Source organism: Dicentrarchus labrax, unplaced genomic scaffold (genome assembly GCF_905237075.1).
Source record: "Dicentrarchus labrax unplaced genomic scaffold, dlabrax2021, whole genome shotgun sequence".
Lineage (NCBI taxonomy): Eukaryota > Metazoa > Chordata > Actinopteri > Moronidae > Dicentrarchus > Dicentrarchus labrax.
This window is the reverse complement of record NW_026136717.1, coordinates 5,651,926-5,679,626: the sequence shown is the minus strand read 5'-3', so window position 1 is coordinate 5,679,626 and position 27,701 is coordinate 5,651,926. Positions and strand designations below refer to the sequence as shown.

The window sequence follows — 27,701 nt, the reverse complement described above, 5'->3', positions numbered from 1 at the left end:
TCCTGACCATAGACAGGATCTCAATCATCAGCTCAGCTTGTCTGTTAATTTACAATGCTTAAAATATTTTTTAAATGACCTCTGCTGAAAAACACTCAAGTTTTGTAGGTGAGGAACTAAAAGTTGTCCTACAGTTGTGTAGACTGTTTTGCTCAGGCAGGATCTTTTTGTTTTAGTACAGTGGTGGTTTGCACGTGCAGATTTTCAGTGCCACCCATTTTCCTTATGTCTTCCACTCTGCACTGTCTTGTAGAAGCTGTAGCTGGCTTTAGTTTAAAGCTTGAGTGAAAACACTGGTATCATATGAACCTAGATGACTTAACACAACCACTGGTATCAATCTTGTCATTGTTAGTATGACAGCAAGGGGGCTAAATATCATACCAAAGTTAGGCTAAATTTTGACAGTGGAAAAACTGGCATTGTCATTTTCAAAGGGCTCCCTTGACCTTTGACCTTAAGATATCTGAATGGAAATTAATTCTATGGGTCTCCCTTTTGCACACTTTTTTTACATGTGGTATGAATGTGGGGTTTTTTTTGCCTAGTGCATCTGTATATTGACACAGTGTTGCCCATAAACAGTATTGACAATGCATGAATTGGGAATGCCTAGAAAATTGAGACACATGGCACTCCTGCATAAATCAGTGCCCCACGTGTGCCACCCCAAAAGGTACCAGGTCAGGACCTAACGTATGAGTCACATTTTAGTTGAGGAAATGCAACAAAAACAAATAGATCTGGTGTGTAATTTTAACACAGAGAAAATGTCATCATAAGGAAGATCTGCCAAAATAATATAACTAAATTTATCCTGATTTCTTTGAAAAGACAGCGATGGGCCACATGATGACGTGGACAGCAAGTATAAAAGTAAGATTCTTCTAAAGATTTAATTCATTGTGCAGATTATCAAATGTTTGAAGGTGAAACAGTTTAACTAAATTCAGTTTAGTCCATTGTAATTTAAACCCAGTCTCAAATCTCTAAAGGGCAAATAGAGTCTAACTTAATGATCTTGGTTCTAAAAGGAATAGCAGAGCTGATGATTGTCATCCTGGGCGGTCTGACTGTTGTCCTTGTAATGGTCATCATTGGTCTGGTTGTCAAAAAGCAGGAAACTTCATACAGGTACTTTGTCTATCTATATATATGTCAGCAAGGGAGGGGCAGGTGAGGTACACAACCCTTATTTGACAGGAAGAGAGAGCACAGTGTGGTCTGAGCATAACTGAAAACCTAGAGACCTGTTAGATCAAAGCTTTCTAATAAAAGAATCTTAAAGGGAGTAGTTTCATAAAGACTGTCACTGTTCCCCTTAAGATTTCAGACCTGGTTGATTTGTCGACACCTAGTGACTGGTGGTAGGTCTGAAAGCAAATGAGGGTTTAATACTACAAGTCCCAGAATTCTGTGTGCAACAAAACAAAGGATTGCCATTTTAATAAAGAAGTCTGGAAATAATTGGCCTTTTTCGATCATTCTATGTGGAACCGCGATCTTATCTAGTGTTGCACATGGCAGTGCAAACACAGGGCGACAGGACGCGGTACTGAATCAAACAGCTGTTTTCTCCTAATAGAGTGTTATATCTCATTCATACTCCCCTCCACTAGTTGGCAGACATCCCGTACTTAGACCTTAGCTCAGAAAAACGTCATGTTTCAATGCAAAATGTTCGAGGAAGTCCCGTCCAAACTGTTGGGTGAGAAACCGGAAATAGTGCGCCACGGCGCTATTTATGCTGAAGCGGTATTGCTGGATTTAGGAGTTATTGAGACGAATTAAACGAAAATGGCAAGCAAAAAGTTGATGATTAGGGAAGTGATGGGTCTCCTATTCGCTGACTCTGATTCTGAAGGGGAAAATCTACCTTTGGGAGATGACGGCCAGTCGATTAGTGAGCGTGATAGCCACGGTGCATCTTTGCACCAGCGCTTCCGGGCAAAGCGAGGAACACACACAAGCACAAACACACGACCCTTTGCCCAACATAGGTGGGAGTACTACACAAACTCGTAGTATCAGTAAGGGAGCTAATGGATGTGGTAGAAGTAGCGGGGGTGGTGATAATAGCGCTGGGACCAGCATTAGTGTTCACTCTTTGTACCGCGCCGGTCACAGTGTGTCCATGTGCGGCAGTGGTGTGCCTGTCCATTTGTTAGGCTATGTGGGGGGGGGTCTCAATATTGTTCATATTGTCTCTGTACTGTGCCTTGCAATGAGAGGTTCCACACTCTACAAATACTACAAACTTTTATCTGGATAGATGGGCACAGATTAGGCCTCTGCAGCTAAAAGACACCTACTGTTATTATTATTATCATATAATAATAATAATAATAATAATAATAATAGAAGAAGAGAATAAAAAAGAAAAGAAAAAGTGTCCTCCAATAGTGGGGGTGGTGGTGGGTAAAAAATTATAAAAAACGCCTACTGTTTACATGAGTTTTGTGGTGTAGTAATAGTTCTAGTTTACGACTGTTGACTTACAATTTACTTTTTCCCTGTTCATTTGATACGTGGACAACATAACAAATGGATGGAGGGGGGTGAATCTGATGAAATAAGTTCAACTCTCTTTCAAAATATCAGGTATTTCATGGAAATTATAAAATCCAATATGGCCGTCGCCATATGACATCATAATATGCAAATTAGATGGGGACATTGACTCCCTAGATAAACTTTAGGTCATTCTCAATATTTGTCTCATTTACACTTTGTCTCTATCTCAAACCACTTTCAAGCCAGAGCCTTCTGAAATTTAGATGTCAAAATCTAGTAAAGGGTTAAGGATGAATCTATAGTCCTGGTATGTAGTATGTACCGTTTTTATTTAACATTAAATTGTCCAGATAATCTAGAAAATAAATTATAGTAAGTGGTACCATTAATGACCAAGAGAGCATGCCACTACAAGGTCAGAACTTCATTCATACTCAGATTTCAAAATTAACTTTTTTGTCCATCGGCCAATGGATAGTTAATGTTCAAATTTTATTTAGTTTTTAATTTACCAGTCACTCAGTAGATTACCACTGATTTTTTTTTACTGGTGAGTGATACCACTCACTTGCACATTTTACCAGAATTTTGCTGGTGACTGGTGCTATGTAATATGAACCCTGTTCATATTACTCAAAGCACTTAACAATGTACATATGACCCATTCAGTCATAGAATCACAAAAGTTAACATTCCCATGTATGTAGATGCCAAAACTGTGCCATAAATGTGCCACAAAGTTTGATTGTATCCATAGTTAGTGATGTTCAACTTCTGCTTGGAGGAGAGTGTATGAGATAATACATTTCTGTTTGTCTATATAGAAGAGTTAGTTTCTGTTTCTACTGTTTGAGCCTTTTCTGTATCCAGCTAAATTCACCATGATGATAAGGCCATCATGAATGACATTAACCTGGATACTGTCATCAATAATGTTATATATTTGATGTATTTTTATATTTAATAATTACAGTAATATACTTAGTGATTTATGCTGTTGCTTTTACATTTTTTAACCAGCAAATACATCATTTTGTCGTTGCAGCTTGAGAAACTCCATGCCATGGGCTACAAGCCGGTTCTCCTTCTTGGCAAGGAGACAAAGACGGGAGCAACAAATTGTGAAGTTTTAACGCCTTGTGGCGAACTTACTCTTCAGGCCCAGAACTCACTCCAGAAGATGGGCTCATTTTATGAGTCTATTTGTGAAGGTGAGATGGACGCACTGTATTTTTGAATTTACAGTTCACAACTAGTGTTTGGTTTGAAAAACCATTTTGTAAGATTTTGCAAACTACAAGTTAATATGAAGATCATATACTCTCAAATTATGAGCTTAAGATGCAGATGGACCATTGACAAAAATAGCACAAACCAAAAGAAAACCATTAAATGTTGATGGCGTACATCACGACTCGGTTTTTTAGCACACACAGTCCAGTGTGTCATTCTTTGAATAGATATTATGATTGCTGTGTGTTTTTTCCTGTATAAACAGTGTACTCTATTTATTTGTTATAGTCACATAAAATCAAACACAGATTTACAGATATCTACTATAAAAGACAGTAAACTATCAAGAAGAATAGGACTACACAATTCTCAGAGATTAAATCGGGCACAGTTGAAGCTCTTGGTTGACCTCTTTGTTCTAAGTAAGCATAACAGAACTCTTGTTTTAACTTAGCATAGGTATAGGTTGGAGTCAGGAAATTCCTGCAGCTGATGATCAGGTGATCACACTTACCCTCACACTGTGTGACCCCTTGGAGGTCACACAGTGTGAGGGTATAAATCTGTATATCTGGTATACTCACCACAGGATCAGCCCTGTCTGTTTTGACCCATTTACTCACCCCTTGCGTTCCCTGAACAAGCCAGAAATGAAGGATCAGCACTTGTTGAAACAAATTGGGATAACCAAATACAGTATGGACACCTACTAATTTACCTTCTTGTACTGCTGCATTTGATTTGTGGTGTGATGCTCTAGTCTTTGAATTGATTAGTTAAAGCTTAATTTGGTATATGACTAATTTCCCTCTCCAAACCTATATCTGTCTCCACAGGGTCAGACACAGGCACAGAGCTTAATCTAAGACGAAAAAAGAAAACATCAGGTACGTAAATATTGTTTTTAGGGTAGTTGTAATACTTTAATGAATTGAATTGGTATTCTGATTACTATTTATAACCATAGCTCATTTGTCAAGCTGATTCTCTCATGTGATTTAATTAATCAAAAAGAACGAGAAAGAATTAAGAATTGTGTGATATGTGAGATAGTGTTTTTGTTATTTGTTTTTTGGTGTGGACATTTGACTGGACTGTAATCTTCTATTCCACAGAGACACCAAAGCATCTGCCTGTGAGGAAAAAGACACAGATAAGTGTTTCATGTTTTTAATCATCATGGCACAGACAGGTCAGTCAATATGTTTACTTGCACACAAGAAATCTGACTATTACGAGTAATCAGGCTATGGCTGGAAATCAGGTAATGGTTTACATGCGTTACCTTACACTAAAAATATACATGTAAATGCACCCCATCACCAATTGTGAGAATGCCTCAGTTATCAGTCCTTCTGTCAGTGTGATAACATTGCCATTTTTACCCATAGTTATTTTCAATAGTTTCATTGCTTATTTTTTTAAACTACTTACAACAGATTATTATTATAATTTTAACTATTAATTATAATTACTCAAAATAATCCCCCCTTGTGTTCCTGATTTATGGTGTTGAATACCGGCCAAAGGACATTATGATGTGAAGCTGACCTTTGACCTTTTGGTAAAACAAGTCATCACTTCATCGTTGTATCCCATTAAACATTTGTGTGAAATGTTGTCATAATTTCCACAAAACGGTTTTCAAAGACAACTTCCCAAATGGCTCTGTGTAACAAACCATCAGATACAGTCAGGTTTACACAAAGTACCACTACCTGAGAGGTAATCACCAGCGTGGGAGACCACCAGGGGCATTTCCAAACATTTGGGGGGGGACAATTGGGGCACTGACTTACTCAGGGGTAGCATGAAATATGTCACAGTTTTTCAGTCATTCCCAATTTGTGCAGTATGCAAAAACAAATTAAATACACCAGTTTTTCTATCTGCTAAATTTTATTTAACTTATAGCGAGTAACACCACAGGTCCCCCCTCTGGACACGCCCCTGAATACTACCTCTGTACCAAGTGTGAACCTATCATGACAGTTTGTTGGAGTCAGTGGAGGTAACACACTGCGAGTTAAGCTGCGCTCATTGACTGCGCAGTGTAGACTCGTCTGTAGCAGGAAACAGTGATCCAGATAGATAATAGATAAATGGAGGCCTGCAGCAGTGGAGGAGTGAGTGAGGTACACGTCACCAGTACAGTGTGGTCTGAGCACATCTGAGGTGTAAACCATGTGGTCTGTTCCATCAAAGTTTTGTGCGAATAAAGCAAATAGTGTTTTTTAAGCCAAACATCAGTGTGCAAACTGGATATTTTAACTGATGTCAATGTATTACATGTCTGAATTTAAAATACAATGTATTTTAAAAAGATTGGTGCTTGTATTAATGAATATAAATATATATGCCACCTACATGCCCTTGCACATGTACTGGGGTGACAAACAGCACAGTCTATTTCAGGGAGATATCTGTATCTGTATCTTTACACATCTGAAAGACTGACGCTCCTCTATCAAACGTGTGAAACTATATCTGAAGCACAGTGGTACTTGCTACTTGTGATACTAGTGGTACAGTGAGACAGCCTCATATGAAACCATCCACTCTACAGGCTGCACATGTTTAAGACAGATCACAGAGGATGGAGGGGCGCCATATTGTTTCAATGTGTTGTATGCCTCTGCCTGACAGTCAAGTTGTTGTTCATATGCTTGTTTCGTCAGACTCATGTATGGTATATGTGGTGAATATATGTATGGTGAATATATGGGATTTTAAATGGATGTTATCATAATGATGTTACCTTTATGATTTCAGTCAATATACATTTTCTAGCTGTATGGATTATCATTGACCATGGGTAGACAAACTGCCACATGCGGCTCCTTAGTCACTCTCCAGTGGCACCCTGTGACTTCCACAAAAATTATATGGAAATGAATAATATTTTTTTCCCATTTTCATCTCTCATCATTGTAGGCCTAAAGTGATTCTTTCATTCCACAATTGTAAAAGTGTGCAGCTATTACACACCAAATGAAAAGCAAAACATTTCCTCAACTAAAAAGTGCGTCATACATTAAGTCCTGACCTGGTACCTTTTGGGGTGGCATGAGTGGGGCACTGACATATTCAGGGGTGGCATGAAGCATGTGTACATTTTCTAGGCATTCCATATTTATGCAATTTCATTACTGTTTATGGACGTCACTGTGTCAATATACAAATGCACTAGGCAAAAGAGAACACATTCATACCACAAGCAAAAAAAAACTGTATGGGATTTGCAAGGCTGCAAAAAGGAGACCCATAGAACTCATTTCCATTCAATTTTCTTTAAAGTCTTTGGAGGAAACATTGGAAGTACAGAGATTGGGGACACATCATCAAAATGATGTTCAGATAACACAAAAGAACAAACGACAAAATCGTAATTTTGTGTTACGTGGTTTCAGCTAATGGACTGGTTAACAACAAGTGTAGCTTGGAATTCACTTTTCTGTTTCCCATGTTTGTTTTTTGGAGGAGACACTGCTTGGACCCAACAAGGAATTGTGAATTTAAGATATTTATCCAACAAAATTAGGAAACATGAATGCAGCACGAGTCACATCAGAAATAGTGTAAAGCTGTCATTGCTGGGTAAAGTGAACATCGCCTGTCAGCTTAATGAGAGTCACTGCATCGCTGTACAGAGACACAACGAGCTGGTAAAGAAAAACAGGCATTCACTATCACGGATTGTGGACTGTATTACATTTTGTGGGGGACATGAGCTCGCCCTGCGGGGGTCCGAATAATCTCCCACTTCACTCCAGCAGCGACCAGTTCTCTTTTTTAGACAGTCAATCAGCCGATCACCTGTCAAACACACAGGTTGCAAAGTACACATCTAAGACCACAGATTCTCTCAAAACGAGACAGGGCCTGGAGAATTTCTTGTGCTTCATATCTGAACTGCTGACCAAAGATGACAATCAGCCACATCCAGATGTGGACACAGCTGCAGCCGCTGTAACGCCGCGCAGGATGTGGCGCTCTGATAATGTCTCAGTAGCCGCACAGTGCGCTTTGAGAAAGCCAGGCACTTGTTGTCTTTGCATGTGAACATTACCCAATGATCTGCATGGAGAAACTGAAAGGTGAGCTGATGGTGAGGTACAGCAGTGTGGAGTTTGACATGGTGATTAACCTGTTTGCATCACAGAAGGCCGATGTGGCGGCGTTTAAATAAGGTATGCCCAAGCTCTGAAACAACCCCTACAAATAATTATTTTGCTTTGGTTTATAGTTTTATTTCTGGTTTATGGTGTGAAATTGTTGCTGGTACTTTTCTATAATGTTGTAGTGCAATTGGCATGTGCTGATGTGTACAGAGGAGAGAGAGAGAGAGAGAGAGAGAGAGAGAGAGAGAGAGAGATTTTTTTTTGGCATCAGGTCATTCTTTTGGGTATGTCTCCCCAGAGTTGCCGTAGAGCCCTTACTATAACAAAATATACAATGTTGTTGCTGTAACTTGATGCTACAGTTGCTGCTGTTGCTGCTGTGTGGCGTATTGATGAGTGTAATGCATTTGTTAGCCCACCCACCCAAAATCTCCACCAGCTGTCACTGAGTACAGTCCTTTTACCATTTACCATAACTATGACATGGTTGATACCAGTGGGTGTGTTAGGTCATCTAGGTTCATATGATAAGAGTGTCTTCACTCAAGCTTTAAACTAAAGTCAGCTACAGCTTCTACAAGACAGTGCAGAGTGGAAGACGTAAAGAAAATAGTAGCTGAGTAGTAGTAATAGTAGTAGTAACTACTAAAACAAAAAGATCCTGCCTGAGCAAAAAGGTTTACACAACTGTAGGACAACTTATAGCGTCTGTATGAGTGCTTCTTTAGCAGAGGTCATCCTAGAAAATATTTTAAGCATTATAAATGAACAGGCAACCTGAGCTGATGATTGATCTATTCTATAGTCAGGATCTGTTATTTCAGGAATCTTACATAAAGGATTTGATGTGTCATTACATAATATCAATGTCTGTTATTAAAGTATTGTTAAATGGTCTGAAGTATAACTTAGAACAGCTAACATTCTGCATCAACACTTCTTTTCCTGAAAGCGTGTATGTGATCAGTTTGAGGAACAGGATAAGCAACTACAAACAGCCCGCCTCTTTATGTAGAAAGCAGCCTTACTGAAGCACAGTTCATTGTGGACATTGCAGAGCTTCAGTCACACTCACCATGAAGAACTTTACCTTGATAACAGCTTTAAGTCTCTGCAGCTTCAGTGAGTACTGGCATTGAATTACATTTATAACTTTGGTAGCTCTAACTAACCAGGACTGAAAGTATTGAGTTATGTAAGAGTTATTGTTCATGTTCTTTTTGTCTCATTGAAAGTAAACCTTGTGTGTTTCAGGCTGGATCTCTGTCTCAGGTTCTGAGTCTCAGACTGTGGAGGCTCAGGTTGGTGACACAGTCACACTGCTGAGTACCAACATGTCCAAACGCAGCACTCCGACATTCTGGGTCAAACAGGTCAACGGTACAAAGGCCAGCTGTATCACTGTTATGATCACTGACGAAGTTCAACACTGCGACGGATTTCGAAAAGGAAAATATAATATGACATCCAACATCTCCACTGTCTTTCTCAGGATCAAACATGTGGACTTATCTGACTCTGGACTGTATCTCTGTGGATTTTACCAAAGTGGACATCCGAATTTCAATGTGATACATTTACATGTTAAAGGTAAGGTCATTCTAAAGTCTTTCTTCTGGTACCCATTCTTTGTTCAGATTCTCACAATTATCTTCTAACAACACAGGCAACATAGTGACAATTTAAAGACTGACAAACTGTCATTATGAGGAAAATCTGCCAAAATAATATCAAGACTAAAGGTATCCTTATTTCTTTAGGAGGCAGCGATGAGCCACATGATGACGCAGGCAGCCAGTGTAAAAGTAAGATTCTCCTAAAGATTTCTTTCATTGTGCAGATTATCAAATGTTTGAAGGTGAAACAGTTTTAGCGTGGTCTCAAGTCTCTAAAGGGGAAATAGCGTCTAACTTAATGTTATTTCTTGTAGAAGAGTCTGATGGAATAGAAGAGTCTGATGGAATAGCAAAGCTGATGATTGTCGTCCTGGGCATCTGACTGTTGTCCTTGTAATGGTCATCATTGGTCTGGTTGTCAAAAACAGGAAACTTCAGACAGGTACTTTTTGTCAGTGCTACTGTCTCTATCTTACATATACATACATACATACATACATACATACATACATATATGCCTCAACAGAGATAAAACCATCACCAAAGACAGCTCCCTCCCTGGCTTTGACCTGTTTGACCTGTTGCCCTCAGGGAGGTGCTACAGGTGCATTAAGACTAAAACAAATAGACTCAAAAACAGCTTCTTCCCAAAAGCAATAACCACTCTGGACTCTCACATGCACTGTTGTCACTATTAAACTGTTAAAAACCTTACCTACTGTGCAATACCATACAATGTGCAATATTCCATACCATAATGTGCAATATTTATATATATTTAACACTGTATATAGCACCGTATTTATTTTGGAAATGTATATACTCCTCAGGACTGTGTACCTTACCTCCCTTTTTTGTGCTATTACTTTATGTCCTATGTTTATATTGTATATATTTTTCATTCTTTACACTGTTTTTTGCACTGCTATTGGAGTTGGCTTTTTAATCTCATCGTACATGCGTACAGTGACAATAAAGGCATTCTATTCTATTCTAATATTTTTTGTTGTTTAAAGTTGTGTCAATATGATTAAAAAATGCTAAACTCCTGGTTTACCAAAGACAATGATCAATGAACTGACCAGATGTTTTGTTTCTGTCACTTAGCTGATAAAGAAGAACAGAATCCAGAGCAAAGAGAGGTGAATCCAATTTTAATATTTACTCGCCAGAGCTATATTGACTCAGCTAACATTAACTTGTCCCTGACATATTGGTGTATTCATATATATTAGTGCATATTTGTATTGAATAAGTAACAAGAAAATGCAGTAAAGAAATGACAAAATGAGGATTGAGGTACAGTTCAAACAGTGCCACGATTTCATAGTTTGTCCATTAGAGAGCACTAACAAGTTTATTTTTAAAGTTTGTCACAATCCTTTAAAGAACAAACGTAAGGACATCTTATCAGGAATGTATGGGTCACACTTTACAACACGGTACACAACATTGTGTGTGGTGACATAGGAATGAGTGAGGAAAGACCTGATAATTAATGAATTGTTAAGAAGTAGTTAGTGAATAACTCCAAATGGAGGACTATATAGTAGATAGTGATGATTTTCTAAAGAACTGATGGGGTGATAATATATCTTGTGCCCCTTCAAGTAAATTGATACATTATACGAAGTATGTTACATAATATAGTCCATTCATCCATCCATTTTCATCTGTTTACCTGGGGTCCGGTTGCCGTGGCAGCAGATTAAGCAGGGGGCTCCAGACGTCCCTCTCCCCAGCAATGTTTTCTAGTTCATAATATACATAATATAGTATGTATAGCTATGTAGTCCTGGGTTTGGAGTATTTCAGTAAGTGTTTATTAGGGATTAAGGATGTTCTTGACGTGTACTGTGTTGTAAAGTCTTACAATCGTACGTATTTAGAAATTAATATTGACAAAATATCAATATTGGTATCGGCCTCTTGAGTCCAGTATCCATCTGGCTATATTGGATGAATTAAAATCATGTCAATCCACCACATTCAGACTGTAAATACTCTTTTCACAGAATGCAGACTCTGACCTGAACTACGCAGCAGTGGCATTTCGACCAAAGGCAAACAGAAGACAGCCGGAGCCAAATGTTATTTATGCTGCCACCAGATAGACTGAGGAGGCAACTGGAACTGATGCTGTATCATATGAATGTGCTTCAGAGCTTTTGTGTGCCTTTTTTCTAATAGCAATAACCATACATGGATTTTGGAATAATGATCTTCATATTCTCAACATTTTATTTCTTTTCATTTCTTCTCAGTCTGCTTATCAGGAACATAAAGGACTAATATTTTAGGAGGAGGAGCCATTAAGTAAGAGAGAAGAGACAGTACAGCGTGGTCGGAACATAACTGAGGTGAAAACCATGAGGGCCGTTAGATCAAAGCTTTCTAATAATAGAAGCAGTGAATACGGGCTGACTTCCCAAAGCCTTAGCAAGACATTTGTGATCAGGCTTTGAAAAACCATACAGTCCATCTGTGTGAGAAATGTAACCGATATCATAGACTCCCTATCATATGCTAAAAGTCTGAATCAAAAACAAAATGTCTGACTATTAGAAGTGTCTGTATCATTGGTGAGGCATGAACCACAGGAAGATTGACGTTCAGCTCTCTGCAACCCCTTCCCTCACAAGGTCATAAAAACAGCATGGAGAACTACCACACTGTCTATACTGTATAAAGGAGTAATGAAGGAATACACTGTGGCATTTTCAGGTTTATGCATATAAATGTATTACTCTTCATCCTCACACATGCATCGAAAAATCATTAGTCAGCATTTCACTGCCATTATCTGTTCTGCAAATCAACACATTGAGGTGATAACTGTATTCAAAATCCTGTGTCATGTCATGTTTAAATAAAGGTTTTGATTTGGAGTCTGTCTATTCTTATTATTACTGCCTGTTATCAAAGTAGATATATGCTGTATGGGAGTTAAACCTGCTGTTGTTTCGCTGTGTCTTAAAGGGGAACTTCGGCAGATTTTTACCCTAGTCTTGATCACTACAGGTCACTGAGTACTGTCGATAGGAAAAACAATGACCAGAATTGGTTCTAGGAAACTGGAGATCCTGCAGCTAATGGCCAGAGCTCCCAGTTAGTTATAATACACTTCTTGGGGGCATATCCTAAAGAGTGCCTTTTGCTCCTCTTAACAGACACAAAATGCAATTAAAATGTCTGTGCAACATGATCAGGGCCCTTACGTGACAACAACATGCCTTTTCCACTCATACGTTGTGCAGAAACCGTACAAAACAGTACTGTCGCCTACCTGTTTTTCCACCGCTCGCTTCACCGAAAGCCCAGAATAATCGATCACAGAGATAATGCCTTCGCAACGAAAAAAAGTTTATTTCCCCCTCAAATGTCCATGTCTTCACACACTACTCTCCGATTTGCACTGAACAAATGTCCATCATCAGACGTCCAATCCCCCACATCAGGGAGAGCTTCCTCAAATAATTGAGATGGATCATACTTGCATTGCCATGTAGTTCAGTCGTTAGGCCATCAGGAGGATCTCTGAAGGCTGATCTGGAAGATGGTTCTTCATTGTCTTCGACAGAGTCAACAGTTGAAATACTCTCTTGTGCCACACTACCTTGTGCTGGTAATAAAATATAATAAAAATCATTAAGGGTCAAAAAACATCTTGTCACAACACAAAACCTATATCGTCTCAGCCTGTATATCACTTTCTTACACTCAAATTATTTTGTCATATTTTAGCAGGATCTGCTCAGTGACAAAATATACTGTACATCATTACAGACTGACAGACAGACAGACAGACAGAGGGTGTGTGTACCTGGCAGGTGGTGAGAGGCTTGATGTTCAAGAGTGAGTACGGTACATCCTGCATGGACACCCGGAGGTTGGACGTGTTCCCCTTGACGTGCAGCGTTTTGGGTTCCCCCCCACATCTTTATCACATTGTAGCAGTTTAGGTTTACATCTCTTTCCGTGTTTGTGATAACACGTAATTCAGAGTGTTGAATGTAACTCATCACAACGACCTCAGGTGAATGAGTAGCTGGACAGGGTTTGGATGGATATATATATATAATACAGGCTGACAGTGACAGACAAAACCAACAATGAGTAGAATGCCTCAGCAGCAAACCAAGCATGAGGCTGCAGCCACACGGTGACCTATATGAAAGGCTCATGGCCTTATGTTATTAACAGCCTTAACTTAAAAGTGAGTGAACACTTTTCAAAGAACATTAATTATACAAGCTGAGATAACTCACATTTCAGACTGCAGGGAGGAAAATAAGGCATTAAATATCATATCTGCTGCAAGTTTGCTGCAACACGGCTATGCCAGGCTACTCACATATTGTGCAGCCCGTCTTGGTCGTTTATTTGGGTCTTCTTCATTACCAGTCCTTCTCCATCGTTTTCCAGGTTTTCGTCTGGTCATTTTGACACTCCAATAGTATATAAATACAGACACAAGTTCCTGGAATATACAGTGGAACCTTTTGTAAAAGTAAAACTCTATATTATGATGAAGCGTTTATTCAGTAATAGGGGTTTCCATCTAATCAGCTCTTTAGTAAACAGAAATACATTTCCGAGAAAGTGTCAATTTTCCACTTCCAATTTTCTCTGTTCATTTCTTTGTACCATTTTGATTTCCCCCTGCGATAGATAAAGTTTCTCTTATCTTATCACTTCCAATTCCGCTTGTTTATTCTTCATCCTGCATGAATTCTCTCTCCTAATTGGATAAAATTGATATCCCGAAAATGTATTTTCTGTTTACTGAACAGCAGGGGGAAACAGGGAGACCATGGTCATGTTACAACAATAGCAATGACTGGTATCAGAAATAATATAGAGCTCTTTTATTAATACTAGGCTACTGCACTGTTATGTACCACAATTTCAAAATCTTAAGTCAAACTACAAAATAATTATTAACATCATATTCTTTAAGCAGCGCAATTATTGATCATTGATGATCAATTTGATCACCTAAATGTAAATTTAATGTAAGTCATTTGTATTACTATCTCATAAAAATATCAGGACGTATAATTTACATAAATAATCTAATAATTAACTATGTAGCAGCATGAAATATAAATGATCAAGAACAAATACAGCTAGGCTTACATGCTTAAATCACCACTGAATGAATACCAGAGTTTCAATGTGGTCACAAAGGCATGTGTTTTGTGCCAAATAATTTCACAAATATTCTTTGAGACACACGTGTATTTCTCGTATGTTTTGACATTTCTAATAGCTAGGTGTAGCTAAGTATCATAGCTAGTGGTAACTTGAAGCCCCTTGAATGCGGCATTCGCAACGTGGTGACGTTACTCCAGTTGAAAGAATCCTACCTCGTGTGTTAAAAGAGTCCGTTAATTCGCAAAACAAAAACAAATTACGCTATTACTTACCCTTTAGCCATTTCTGCCCCCGAAATGAGCGTCCTTGTTCTTCTTCTTTTGTGTTTATGGCAGTTTGCTACCCGTTTCAGGGAGCATTACCGCCACCTACTGAGCGGGAGCTAAGGACGAGAGAGTGGGCAGTTACAGACTATAATCTTTCAAAGAACAAACAAACAAAGAGAAAAATATATATAAAATATATAATAATACTAACAATCCCAAATTTGCATGCGTGCAATGATAATGATGACGTTTTCCAGGAAGACAGAATATCCTCCAGAGCAGAAGGGGGCGGTAGTGCACTGCACAACTGCCGAAAAACAAGAAGAAGAAGAAGAAGCTGAACGTTGCACGCGCGGGAACATAAGAGACGTGACCGTTAACTTCTGGGGGGGAAAAAGACAGAGAGAAGTGTCCGTTGGTCGCTGCTGCTGCACGTTTTGCCCCAGCCACGCCGAGACTTGAAGAGGTAAGAATGAAATTCTTTTGACATTATCATAAGGTCAAATATTAACAGTTGTGGCGATGGAGTGGTCCGCTGGAAGGTGGGGATTAGGTAATTAGGCCTCTGTCCAACAAGTAATAGACAAAGAAACTCCGAACTGTAACGTTATTTTTATTCAGACCGACGAAAATGGGATGGTTGGCTAAGTTAGCTGCAGTAAGATAAAGTGGCAGATAACGAATAACGTTAACTCCAAGCTGTGCAGTCAACACTTTGTCTCATCTAATTTTTTTTTTTTGCTAGTAAATTGCTTACAAACATATGAAACACAGAAACATGATTCATTTCAGAAGCCATGTGATTAATGCTGATACTGCCTCATCATGAGTTTGTTAATGTCATCTTAAGGTAATGTTTGCGAACTTAATGGAGAGTGTTTAATGATAATGTCAACTAACTGTATCCCATTGTTAATGAATATTAAGATGTGTGGCTTAGGTGAAGGGTGAGAGTCAAAGTTGTAAACAGAGGAACAACCATGACCAGATGTTAAAGTTAGTCCTAGTCTGAGAAATAGCCGATCTACAAGCTCACAAAACCTACTGAGAACTTGCAGATCTGGCTATTTTCAATAAATGCCCACTATAAAATATTTTCTAATTAGGTTCTACATTGCATATCAAACTGGGGGTCCTTGAAATGAAAACAGTTTGAGAACCACTGATGTACAGTACACTTGTGAAATCTCTAATTGAAATATTGATTACATGTTACCAGATGTTCATTTATTTATTCAGTTTCTTTGATTTTAAAAATTAAGGTCACGATTTGATTCAATTTAAACTTGACTTAGTTGTCAGATCTCACATTTTGGCAAGAGATGAGGCTCCTGTGCAGCTGCAAGATCTTAGATCAGGAGTGCTCTTGTCTTACAGCTTATGTCCTGAGATGTGCAACTCTACCTGATTGGGAACCAATTGAGGAGGCCAAGCTCAAGAAAGCCTTTGTGAACAAATGTAGGGCCAGAGCAGATTCTAAGGAGTAGGCCATTGATATAGCCTGCCCTATGTGGACTGCTTTCTTACTCTCACACACCCTTTTTTTATTTTTCTTATTCATGTTCATGGACCAGTACCTGCCAAGTTCACTCTGAGGTTTGGTTTGATTTGCCACGGTCATGACCGGCACCGGCAACGGGACCACCAGTACCGGTAATGACCGTGGCAAATTCACATAGTCTACTGCTGGCGCCATTGCCGGCGACGGCACCGATCGCTGTCAATCTTGGGTCAGCATGAACTCCATCAACGACAACAACAACTCGTATTGGCTGCTCCCGTTATCACCTCCGGTTCAACCTCGGAGTTGGTACATTCCCTTTCCGGTTGATGTTTTTTGTATATTTGTTTTGGGACTTGTAAATTTGTCTCAGTGTTTGTAAAAGTGTTTTGTTCCTTGTTAATTCGTTTTCTGAAATGTCCATTTGTTTCGGGACTTGTAAATGTGTTATGGAAATGTAATTTTGTTTTATGATATGTAAAAAAAAAAATTCTAAAATGTAAATTTGTCTCAAGCTTTGTAAAAGTGTTTCAGATTTTGTAATGTTGGTTTGCACCTCCAGGCCACCGTACTTTTCACATGGTGTTTTTTGTGTTTGAGCCAAACATTGTTGTTCCACGTGATTGCTCTACGTACCCCAGCAGTGCTGGTCAGTGTGTGTTTTTTTTTTTTTTTACAATCTGGAAGTAATGGTATTACACAAAGTTTTCAACTTTTCAATATTGAGTATTGTTTTTACAGTTATTTCTAATTACTAAAGGTAATTCATCTTTAAATTGCATTCTCAATTTGTTCTCGTATTTCTCAAATCTCAATTCTCTCTTTTAAGGCTCATACTTCTCAGATTTGTTTGATAAAAGTCTCAGATTCATCTCATGTTATTCTCTTTAATTCTCTTTCAAATAACCAAGACATAATTGAGATCAGGGGTATACAATTATGAGATCTCCTCTGTTTATCCCACTTCTCAAGTATTGCTCAAATGGTTTTCTCAATTCAACCTCCTTTGTCTTACTGGTGTCTTGTCTCTATTTAGCTTATCTCTTGCTCCTAAGGGACCCTTAGGAGAAGTAACTCAGAAACAAATGATCACAGAATGATATGAATATGAGAAGCTCAAATTGATCTCAAGAGATGAGACTGAACGACAGATGAGCAACACATTTTTCCTATGGGGAGGTAGTATTCAGGGGGGTCTCCGGAGGGGGGACCTGTGTTGTTACTCACAATAAGTTAAATTACATTTTGCAGATAGAAAAAACTTAATTTACTTAACTTAACTTAAATTTAATTTGTTTTTGCATACTGCACAAATTGGGAATGACTGAAAAACTGAGACATATTTCATGCTACCCCTGAGTAAGTCAGTGCCCCACTTGTGCCACCCCAGTCAAAAATGTCTGGAAATGCCCCTGGTGGTCTCTCCCACGCTGGTGGTTACCTCTCAGGTAGTGGTACTTTGTGTAAACCTGACTGTATCTGATGGTTTGTTACACAGAGCCATATGGGAAGTTGTCTTTGAAAACCGTTTTGTGGAAATTATGATAACATTTCACACAAATGTTTAATGGGATACAACAATGAAGTGATGACTTGTTTTACCAAAAGGTCAAAGGTCAGCTTCACATCATAATGTCCTTTGGCCGGTATTCAACACCATAACTCAGGAACACAAGGGGGGATTATGACCATATGTCGCAGCTGGTCAGATGTTGAGTTGGTTACATTTTTGACTCGTCAAAGGTCATTGTGAGTTCAAAATAGTTTTTTAACCATGATTTAAGAATGAATTAAGCCCATTCAGATTTCACACATATTGACTTGGTCGGCATGAGTAAACAATAACTAGCACCGGACGGGCTTTCATCTGCCTTTCTCATACTGTACAGCTGCTTGACAGACGTGGTGACAAGCAGCACTGGCACACCCCAAGTCACTGTACTGTCACCGTTTGTGTTCACCCTCTACACCTTTGATTTCTGTTCCAACTCCCGAGCATGCCACCTACAGAAGTTCTCAGATGACTCCTCCATTGTCGGCTGTATCACAGATGACAGGGAGGAGGAGTACAGAGACCTGATCCAGAACTTCATTGGATGGTGCGACAGAAACCACCTACAGCTCAACACAGGGAAAACCAAGAACCTGGTGGTGGGGCCTTGGCGCAACAAGAGGCCCCCCTCCCCAGTTTCTATAAGGGGGGGAGGGTGGAGATGGTGGACACCTACATTTATTTTTTTTTTTTTAAAAAACTTTTTTATGGGGGGGGAAGAAAAAAAAAAAAAAAGAACGGGAGGTGGTTTTTTTTTCTTTTTTTTTTTTTTAAAGGTTTTTGAAAGGGGGGGTGACAATGGTGAGAGGGGACACCACAAGTTCCTGGAGGTGACACTCAACAATAAACTGGACTGGATGGACAACACTGAGGCCCTCTACAGGAAACAACAAAGCAGGCTGTTCTTTCTGAGGAGGCTCAGGTCCTCCAACGTGTGCACTAGGCTACTATGGATGTTCTACCGGTCTGTAATGGCCTGTGTCATCTTCTTTGCTGTGGTGTGCTGGTGAGGTGGCATCGGGACTTGTGGTGCCAAAAATCTGAGCAAGAAGGCTAGCTCGGTGGTGGGGATGGAGCTGGACAGTGTGGAGGCTGTGACTGACAAGAGGATGAGACGGAAGCTGAAAGCCATCATGGACGACCCCTCTCATTCTCGCTACACTGAGCTGAGGCAGCCCAGGAGCACTTTCAGCCACAGACTGACCCAGCCTTGAGCCTCAAAGTGGTTTGGAGGCTCGTCTGTACCATCACCCATCAGACTCCACAACGCCACAAGCACCCAGTAACATCAGCCCCCGCTGATTAAGACTGGTTTAACTTCAACCTACGATGCACAAACTCTTTGCACAAACTGTACCTTGCAAATTGCACATGCAACAGTTTAGTTTTTATGTTGCTTCAAATATTTTGCACAACATTTTACTGCATTTATTACATTTTTCATTATAGTCTTACATTTTCTATTATATCTTTATAATATTTTTTTTATTATTTTTTGTGATTCTTTATTGTGCTCTGTATACTTCTGTACTTGCACTACATCCTCTTATGTTGCTGTGTCTGACTTGAATTTCTGCTACGGGAGATCAACAAAGCAATATCTTATTACATCAATGGTCAAGGTCAAAAACTTAGACAAAAATATTACACATATACATACATATACAGGTACCATCATTATGATGACATCCACTTAGCCCAAAAATATACTTACTGTTACCTAGGGGTGCAGATTATTATCGGGCCGATAACAGGAAATTATTACGTCATTCCGGTAAGTCCGATATCATGACGAATAGCACCGATAACATATATAATTTTGTCAGCACGGCAGTGCCCCGCTCCCACTATGAGACCTGAATGGCCTGCAGTGAAGGCTGTGTTCAAGTGACGTTGGCATAATCAGAAAAACTCTTTCTGACTGGGAAATTTCAAGAATACCCCCTCATGTCGGAAAATAACTTGTTAACTCGGTTATAATTTTTGTAGTTGAATTGATATCCACAGTATTTTTCCACATGTTACACATAAACAATAGAAACATGAACTTAAAAAGGCCGAAAGAATAAATAGCAAATGTGGGAACAGGGAATTTCCGTCATACCGTGATTGCAGCACAGCGTGCTTACGTTTGAAAACAGACAACATGGCGTCGATTGTGTGGGACTTTTTCAAAGTTTCTGAAGAAGACAGGTCGCTTGTTATTTGTAACAAATGTTCCAAGCAAGTTCCACAAAAAGTAAAAGCAGCACGAGCTTCAATACGCCAAACCTGATAAGTCACCTGAAACACAGCCATGAGGATGCCCGGGCTGCTAAAGACGCTAGCAACTTCTGGAATGCACTTTTTCAGTTTGTAATCCCGATGCATGTATTTGCACAAGTTTGATAGAGGAGTGTGAGTCTTTGCAATGTGGAAAGATACAGATACAGATATCTGCCTGATATAGACAGAGCTGTTTGTCACCCCAGTACAAAGTGCAACAAAGGGCCTGTAGGTGACATATATATCTATATTAATTAATACAACCAGCAATCTTTTTAAAATACATTGTATTTCTTCAGACCATGTTATTTGACAATACTTTAACAACAGACATTGATATTATGTAATGACACATAAAATCCTTTATGTAAGATTCCTGAAATAAAAGATCCTGACTATAGAATAGATCAATGATCAGCTCAGCTCAGGTTGCCTGTTCATTTATAATGCTTAAAATATTTTCTCTATGACATCTGCTGAAAAAAGCACTCATGTTTTGTAGGTGAGAAACTATAAGTTTTTCTTTAGTTGGGTAGACCTTTTTGCTCATGCAGGATCTTTCTGTTTTAGTGCAGAAATGGTCTGCAGGAGCGTGTCTGATTTCAGATTTCAGATTTGCAGTGGAAAAACTGGCATTGTCTTTTTCAAAGGGTTCCCTTGACCTCTGACCTTAAGATTTTTTAATTTAAATAGGTTGTATGGGTCTCCCTTTTGCAGACTTTCCCACTTTTTGCAAATCCCAGACAGTTTTCTTGTATGTGGTATAAATGTTTAAATGTGTAATTTTAACACAGAGAAAATGTAATGTGGAAAATCTGCCAAAATAATATTAAGACTAAATTCATCCTGATTTCCTTCAAAGGCAGCGATGAGCCACATGATGACGTGGACAGCAAGTGTAAAAGTACGATTCCCCTAAAGATTTAGGAGTGAGGTACACATCCCTTACTTGACAGGAAGAGAGACCACAGTGTGGTCTGAGCATAACTGAAACCTAGAGACCTGTTAGATCAAAGCTTTCTAATAAAATATTCTTAAAGGGAGTAGTTTCATAAAGACTGTCACTGTTCCTCTTGTAAAGAATCACACTTGAAATTACAACCCTTAAGATTTCAGACCTGGTTGATTTGTCGACACCTAGGGACTGGTGGTAGGTCTGAGGGCAAATGAGGTTTAATACTACAAGTCCCAGAATTCAACAAAACAAAGGATTGTCGTTTTAATAAAGAAGTCTGGTAATAATTGGCCTTTTTCGATCATTCTGTGAGCAACGTGATCTTATCTAATGTTGCACACGGCAGTGCAAACAGCAGGGTCCAGTGAAAGGAGTGGGTTACTGTGCTGAGAAGTTGGAGGTGTGCAGCTCTTCATCTAAATGTTTACTGTAACTGCTCCTTCCTGTTTCAGTACTCCCTCCAAAAGTTGATTTGCTTCCTAAAAAAATAGAAAATGTAGTATTATCTTCTTTTCTAGGTGCTTTTTTGATGGACAATGGTGGCTTTGTGACTACTTCAGAATAAATGTCAACTTGTGTTTCTCCAGTGAAATGCTTTTAATGTGAAGGTGCAGTATCAGGAAATGTTCGGTTTGCATTAGAAGTAACATAACACAAAATTTTTCTCCCAGGAATGTCACCACTGACACCCAGTTTGTAATACTGCAAGTGCAAGGACTTCCATCACTGGGCCTTAAGTTCAGTCGCCATTATGTTACCTCATTTGACAATGAATATCAACTGAACAGAAGATGCCAGAAGCAGTGTGACACTTACACAGCCTCATCAAATACAACTGAAACACTTTGCTCCAGGCTGCACGTCATTAAGACACAACGAAACAACAGCAGGTTTAACTCTCATACAGCATATGTCTACTTTGATAACAGGCAGTAATAATAAGAATAGACAGACTCCAAATCAAAACCTTTATTTAAACAGGACATGACACAGGATTTTGAATACAGTTATCATCTCAATGTGTTGATTTGCAGAACAGATAATGGCGGTGAGCTGCTGACTAATGGTTTTTCAATGCATGTGTGAGGATGAAGAGTAATACATTTATATGCATCAACCTGAAAATGCCACAGTGTATTCCTTCATTACTCCTTTATACAGTATAGACAGTGTGGTAGTTCTCCATGCTCTTTTTATGACCTTGTGAGGGAAGGGGTTGCAGAGAGCTGAACGTCAGTCTTCCTGTGGTTCATGCCTCACCAATGATACAGACACTTCTAATAGTCAGACATTTTGTTTTTGATTCAGACTTTTAGCATATGATAGGGATTCTATGATATCGGTGACATTTCTCACACAGATGGACTGTATGGTTTTTCAAAGCCTGATCACAAATGTCTTGCTAAGGCTTTGGGAAGTCAGCCCGTATTCACTGCTTCTATTATTAGAAAGCTTTGATCTAACGGCCCTCATGGTTTTCACCTCAGTTATGCTCCGACCACGCTGTACCGTCTCTTCCTGACAAACAAGTGATGTGTACCTCACTCGCTCCTCCACCGCTGACGACCTCCATCACACTCACTATAACAGATTGGACAAATATCAATGTCCTTACTGGCTCCTCCTCCTAAAACATCAGTCCTTTATATTTCTGCTAAGCACTGACAAGAAATGAAAAGAAACAAAATGTTGAGAATTGAAGCTGCAGTATGAAGATGCTTGCAAATGAATGAACATCAGATCATTATTGCAATATTCACGTGTGGTTATTGCTGTTAGGAACAAGGCATTCAACAGCTCTAAAGCACATTCATATGATACAGCATCAGTTCCAGTTGCCTCCTCAGTCTATCTGGTGGCAGCATAAATAACATTTGGCTCCGGCTGTCTTCTTTTTGCCTTTGGTCGAAATGCCACTGCTGCGTAGTTCAGGTCAGAGTCTGCATTCTGTGAAAAGAGTATTTACAGTCTGAATGTGGTGGATTGACATTATTTTAATTCATCCAATATAGCCAGATGGATACTGGACTCAAGAGGCCGATGCCAATATTGATATTTGGTCAATATTAATTTCTAAATACGTACGATTGTAAGACTTTACAACACAGTACACGTCAAGAACATCCTTAATCCCTAATAAACACTTACTGAAATACTCCAAACCCAGGACTACATAGCTATATATACTATATTATGTATATTATGAACTAGAAAACATTGCTGGGGAGAGGGACGTCTGGAACCCCCTGCTTAATCTGCTGCCACGGCAACCCGACCACGGGTAAATAGATGAAATGGATGGATGAATGGACTATATTATGTAGCATACTTCCTATAATGTATCACTTTACTTGAGGGGACATAAAATATAGTATCTCCCCAGTCAGTTCTCTAGAAAATCATCTCTATCTACTATATAGTCCTCCATTTGGAGTTATTCACTAACTACTTCTTAACAATTCATTAATTATCAGGTCTTTCCTCACTCGTTCCTTAGTAACTACACACAATGTTGTGTACTGTGTTGTAAAGTGTGACCCATACATTCCTGATAAGATGCCCTTACGTTTGTTCTTTAAAGGATTGTGACAAAGTTTAAAAATAAACTTGTTAGTCCTCTCTAATGGACAAACTACAACATGGAGGCACTGTTTGAACTGTACCTCAATCATCATTTTGTCATTTCTTTACTGCATTTTCTTGTTACTTATTCAATACAAATATGCACTATATATATGAATACACCAATATGTCAGGGACAAGTTAATGTTAGCCGAGTCAATATAGCTCTGGCGAGTAAATGTTAAAATTGGATTCACCTCTCTTTGCTCTGGATTCTGTTCTTCTTTATCAGCTAAGTGACAGAAACAAAACATCTGGTCAGTTCATTGATCATTGTCTTTGGTAAACCAGGAGTTTAGCATTTTTCCATCATACTGACACAACTTTAAACAACAAAAAATATATGTAAGATAGAGACAGTAGCACTGACAAAAAGTACCTGTCTGAAGTTTCCTGTTTTTGACAACCAGACCAATGATGACCATTACAAGGACAACAGTCAGACTGCCCAGGACGACAATCACCAGCTTTGCTATTCCATCAAACTCTTCTATTCCATCAGACTCTTCTATTCCATCAGACTCTTCTACAAGAAATAACATTAAGTTAGACGCTATTACCCCTTTAGAGACTTGAGAGCTGGCTAAAACTGTTTCACCTTCAAACATTTGATAATCTGCACAATGAAAGAAATATTTAGGAGAATCTTACTTTCACACTTGTTATGCACATCATCATGTGGCTCATCGCTGCCTCCTAAAGAAATAAGGATACCTTTAGTCTTGATATTATTTTGGCAGATTTTCCTCATAATAACAGTTTGGCAGTCTTTAAATTGCCACTATGTTGCCTGTGTTGTTAGAAGATAATTGTGAGAATCTGAACAAAGAATGGTTACCAGAAGAAAGACTTTAGAATGACCTTACCTTTAACATGCAAATGTATCACACTGAAATTCGGATGTCCACTTTCGTAACATCCACAGAGATACAGTCCAGAGTCAGATAAATCCACATGTTTGATCCTGAGAAAGACAGTGGAGATGTTGGATGTAATTTCATATTTTCCATTTTGAAATCCGTTGCAGTGTTTAACTTCGGCATCAGCTCTGATCAAAACAGTGATACAGCTGGCCTTGGTTCCGTTGACCAGTTTGACCCAGAATGTCGGAGAGTCATATTTGGACATGTTGGTACTCAGCAGTGTGACTTCTTCACCAACCTGAGCTTCCACAGTCTGAGACTCAGAACCTGAGACAGAGATCCAGCCTGAAACACACAAGATTTACTTTCAATGAGACAAAAAGAACATGAACAATAACTCTTACATAACTCAATACTTTCAGTCCTGGTTAGTTAGAGCTACCAAAGTTATAAATGTAATTCAATGCCAGTACTCACTGAAGCTGCAGAGACTTAAAGCTGTTATCAAGGTAAAGTTCTTCATGGTGAGTGTGACTGAAGCTCTGCAATGTCCACAATGAACTGTGCTTCAGTAAGGCTGCTTTCTACATAAAGAGGCGGGCTGTTTGTAGTTGCTTATCCTGTTCCTCAAACTGACCACATACACGCTTTCAGGAAAAGAAGTGCTGATGCAGAATGTTAGCTGTTCTAAGTTATACTTCAGACCATGTTATTTGACACTTTAATAACAGACATTGATATTATGTAATGACACATCAAATCCTTTATGTAAGATTCCTGAAATAAAGATCCTGATCATAGAATAGATCAATCATCAGCTCAGCTCAGGTTGCCTGTTCATTTATAATGCTTAAAATATTTTCTAGGATGACCTCTGCTAAAGAAGCACTCATACAGACGCTATAAGTTGTCCTACAGTTGTGTAGACCTTTTTGCTCAGGCAGGATCTTTTTGTTTTAGTACAGAGGTGGTCTGCACAGGCTGATTTCAGATTTTCAGTTACTCGCCATTTTCTTTACGTCTTCCACTCTGCACTGTCTTGTAGAAGCTGTAGCTTTAGTTTAAAGCTTGAGTGAAGACACTCTTATCACATGAACCTAGATGACCTAACACACCCACTGGTATCAACCATGTCATAGTTATGGTAAATGGTAAAAGGACTGTACTCAGTGACAGCTGGTGGAGATTTTGGGTGGGTGGGCTAACAGCAGCAACAGCAGCAACTGTAGCATCAAGTTACAGCAACAACATTGTATATTTTGTTATAGTAAGTGCTCTACGGCAACTCTGGGGAGACAAACCCAAAAGAATGACCTGATGCCAAAAAAATCTCTCTCTCTCTCTCTCTCTCTCTCTCAAACAGGTTAATCACCATGTCAAACTCCACACTGCTGTACCTCACCATCAGCTCACCTTTCAGTTTCTCCATGCAGATCATTGGGTAATGTTCACATGCAAAGACAACAAGTGCCTGGCTTTCTCAAAGCGCACTGTGCGGCTACTGAGACATTATCAGAGCGCCGCATCCTGCGCAGCGTTACAACGGCTGCCGCTGTGTCCGCATCTGGATGTGGCTGGTTGTCATCTGTGGTCAGCAGTTCAGATATGAAGCACAAAAAATTCTCCAGGCCCTGTCTCGTTTTGAGAGAATCTGTGGTCTTAGACGTGTACTTTGCAACCTGTGTGTTTGACAGGTGATCGGCTGATTGACTGTCTAAAAAAGAGAACTGGTTGCCGCTGGAGTGAAGTGGGAGATTAATCGGACCCCCGCAGGGCGAGCTCATGTCCCCCACAAAATGTAATGCAGTCCACAATCCGTGATAGTGAATGCCTGTTTTTCTTTACCAGCTCGTTGTGTCTCTGTACAGCGATGCAGTGACTCTCATTAAGCTGACAGGCGATGTTCACTTTACCCAGCAATGACAGCTTTACACTATTTCTGATGTGGCTCGTGCTGCATTCATGTTTCCTAATTTTGTTGTATAAATATCAGTTCCTTGTTGGGTCCAAGCCGTGTCTCCTCCAAAAAACAAACATGGGAAACAGAAAAGCGAATTCCTAGCTACACTTGTTGTTAACCAGTCCATTAGCTGAAACCACGTAACACAAAATTACGATTTTGTCGTTTGTTCTTTTGTGTTATTTGAACATCATTTTGATGATGTGTCCCCAATCTCTGTACTTCCAATGTTTCCTCCAAAGACTTTAAAGAAAATTGATTAGAAAGTAAATAATCCACCTCGTTCATGTTCATGCTAACGCCCGCCATACTACGAACTAGCCTCACTGTACTGTAGCTACTGCGCTGTGATTGTACTGTAGCTACTGCGCTGTGATTGGTCGAAGGTCACTGTACTGTTGCTACTGCGCTGTTATTGGTCGAAGGTCACTGTACTGTAGCTACTGCGCTGTGATTGGTCGAAGGTCACTGTACTGTAGCTACTGCGCTGTGATTGGTCGAAGGTCACTGTACTGTAGCTACTGCGCTGTGATTGGTCGAAGGTCACTGTACTGTAGCTACTGCACTGTGATTGGTCGAAGGTCAGCCTTTGGGTTAAATGAATTTAGCCCAAATGGGCAGCATATGAAGGGGGCATGTCATTACACCTGTCAATCAAAAGTGAATGGAAGTTTACACTACTGTATTTAGCCCAAGCACAGGAAAAAACCCAAGATGTATATCCTGGGTTTTTTCTGTCACTTTTTGGTGCTGTTGCTGCTCTAGGTTCTACCAAAATTCAAAACAATATGTTCTAATGTTTTTAATAATAGTTTTTTAACTTTACTGTAAAAGATAGGGGGGGCTTAGCCCTGATAGCCCATATATACCAGCCGTCCCTGACTGTACTTGTATAGCGCCTCTCTATGATGACAGCAAAGGGGCTAAATAGCAGTGGAAAAACTGGCATTGTCATTTTCAAAGTGCCCCCCTGACCTCTGACCTTAAGATATCTGAATGGAAATGAGTTCTATGGGTCTCCTTTTTGCAGCCTTGCCCACCTTTTGCAAATCCCACACTTTTTTTTTTGCATGTGT

General features: G+C 39.3%; 1 protein-coding gene across 1 annotated transcript in view; it reads left to right on the top strand.

Annotated features, from left to right (window-relative positions):
• The first annotated feature begins 8,779 nt into the window (after positions 1–8,779).
• LOC127349558 (uncharacterized) overlaps positions 8,780–27,701 on the top strand; it is a 103,992-nt gene continuing 85,070 nt past the window's right edge. The window contains exon 1 of the mRNA XM_051375418.1: positions 8,780–8,990. Within this exon, the coding sequence (XP_051231378.1) occupies positions 8,945–8,990 (46 nt within the window). The 5' untranslated portion in view covers positions 8,780–8,944. The remainder of the gene's footprint in view (positions 8,991–27,701) is intronic.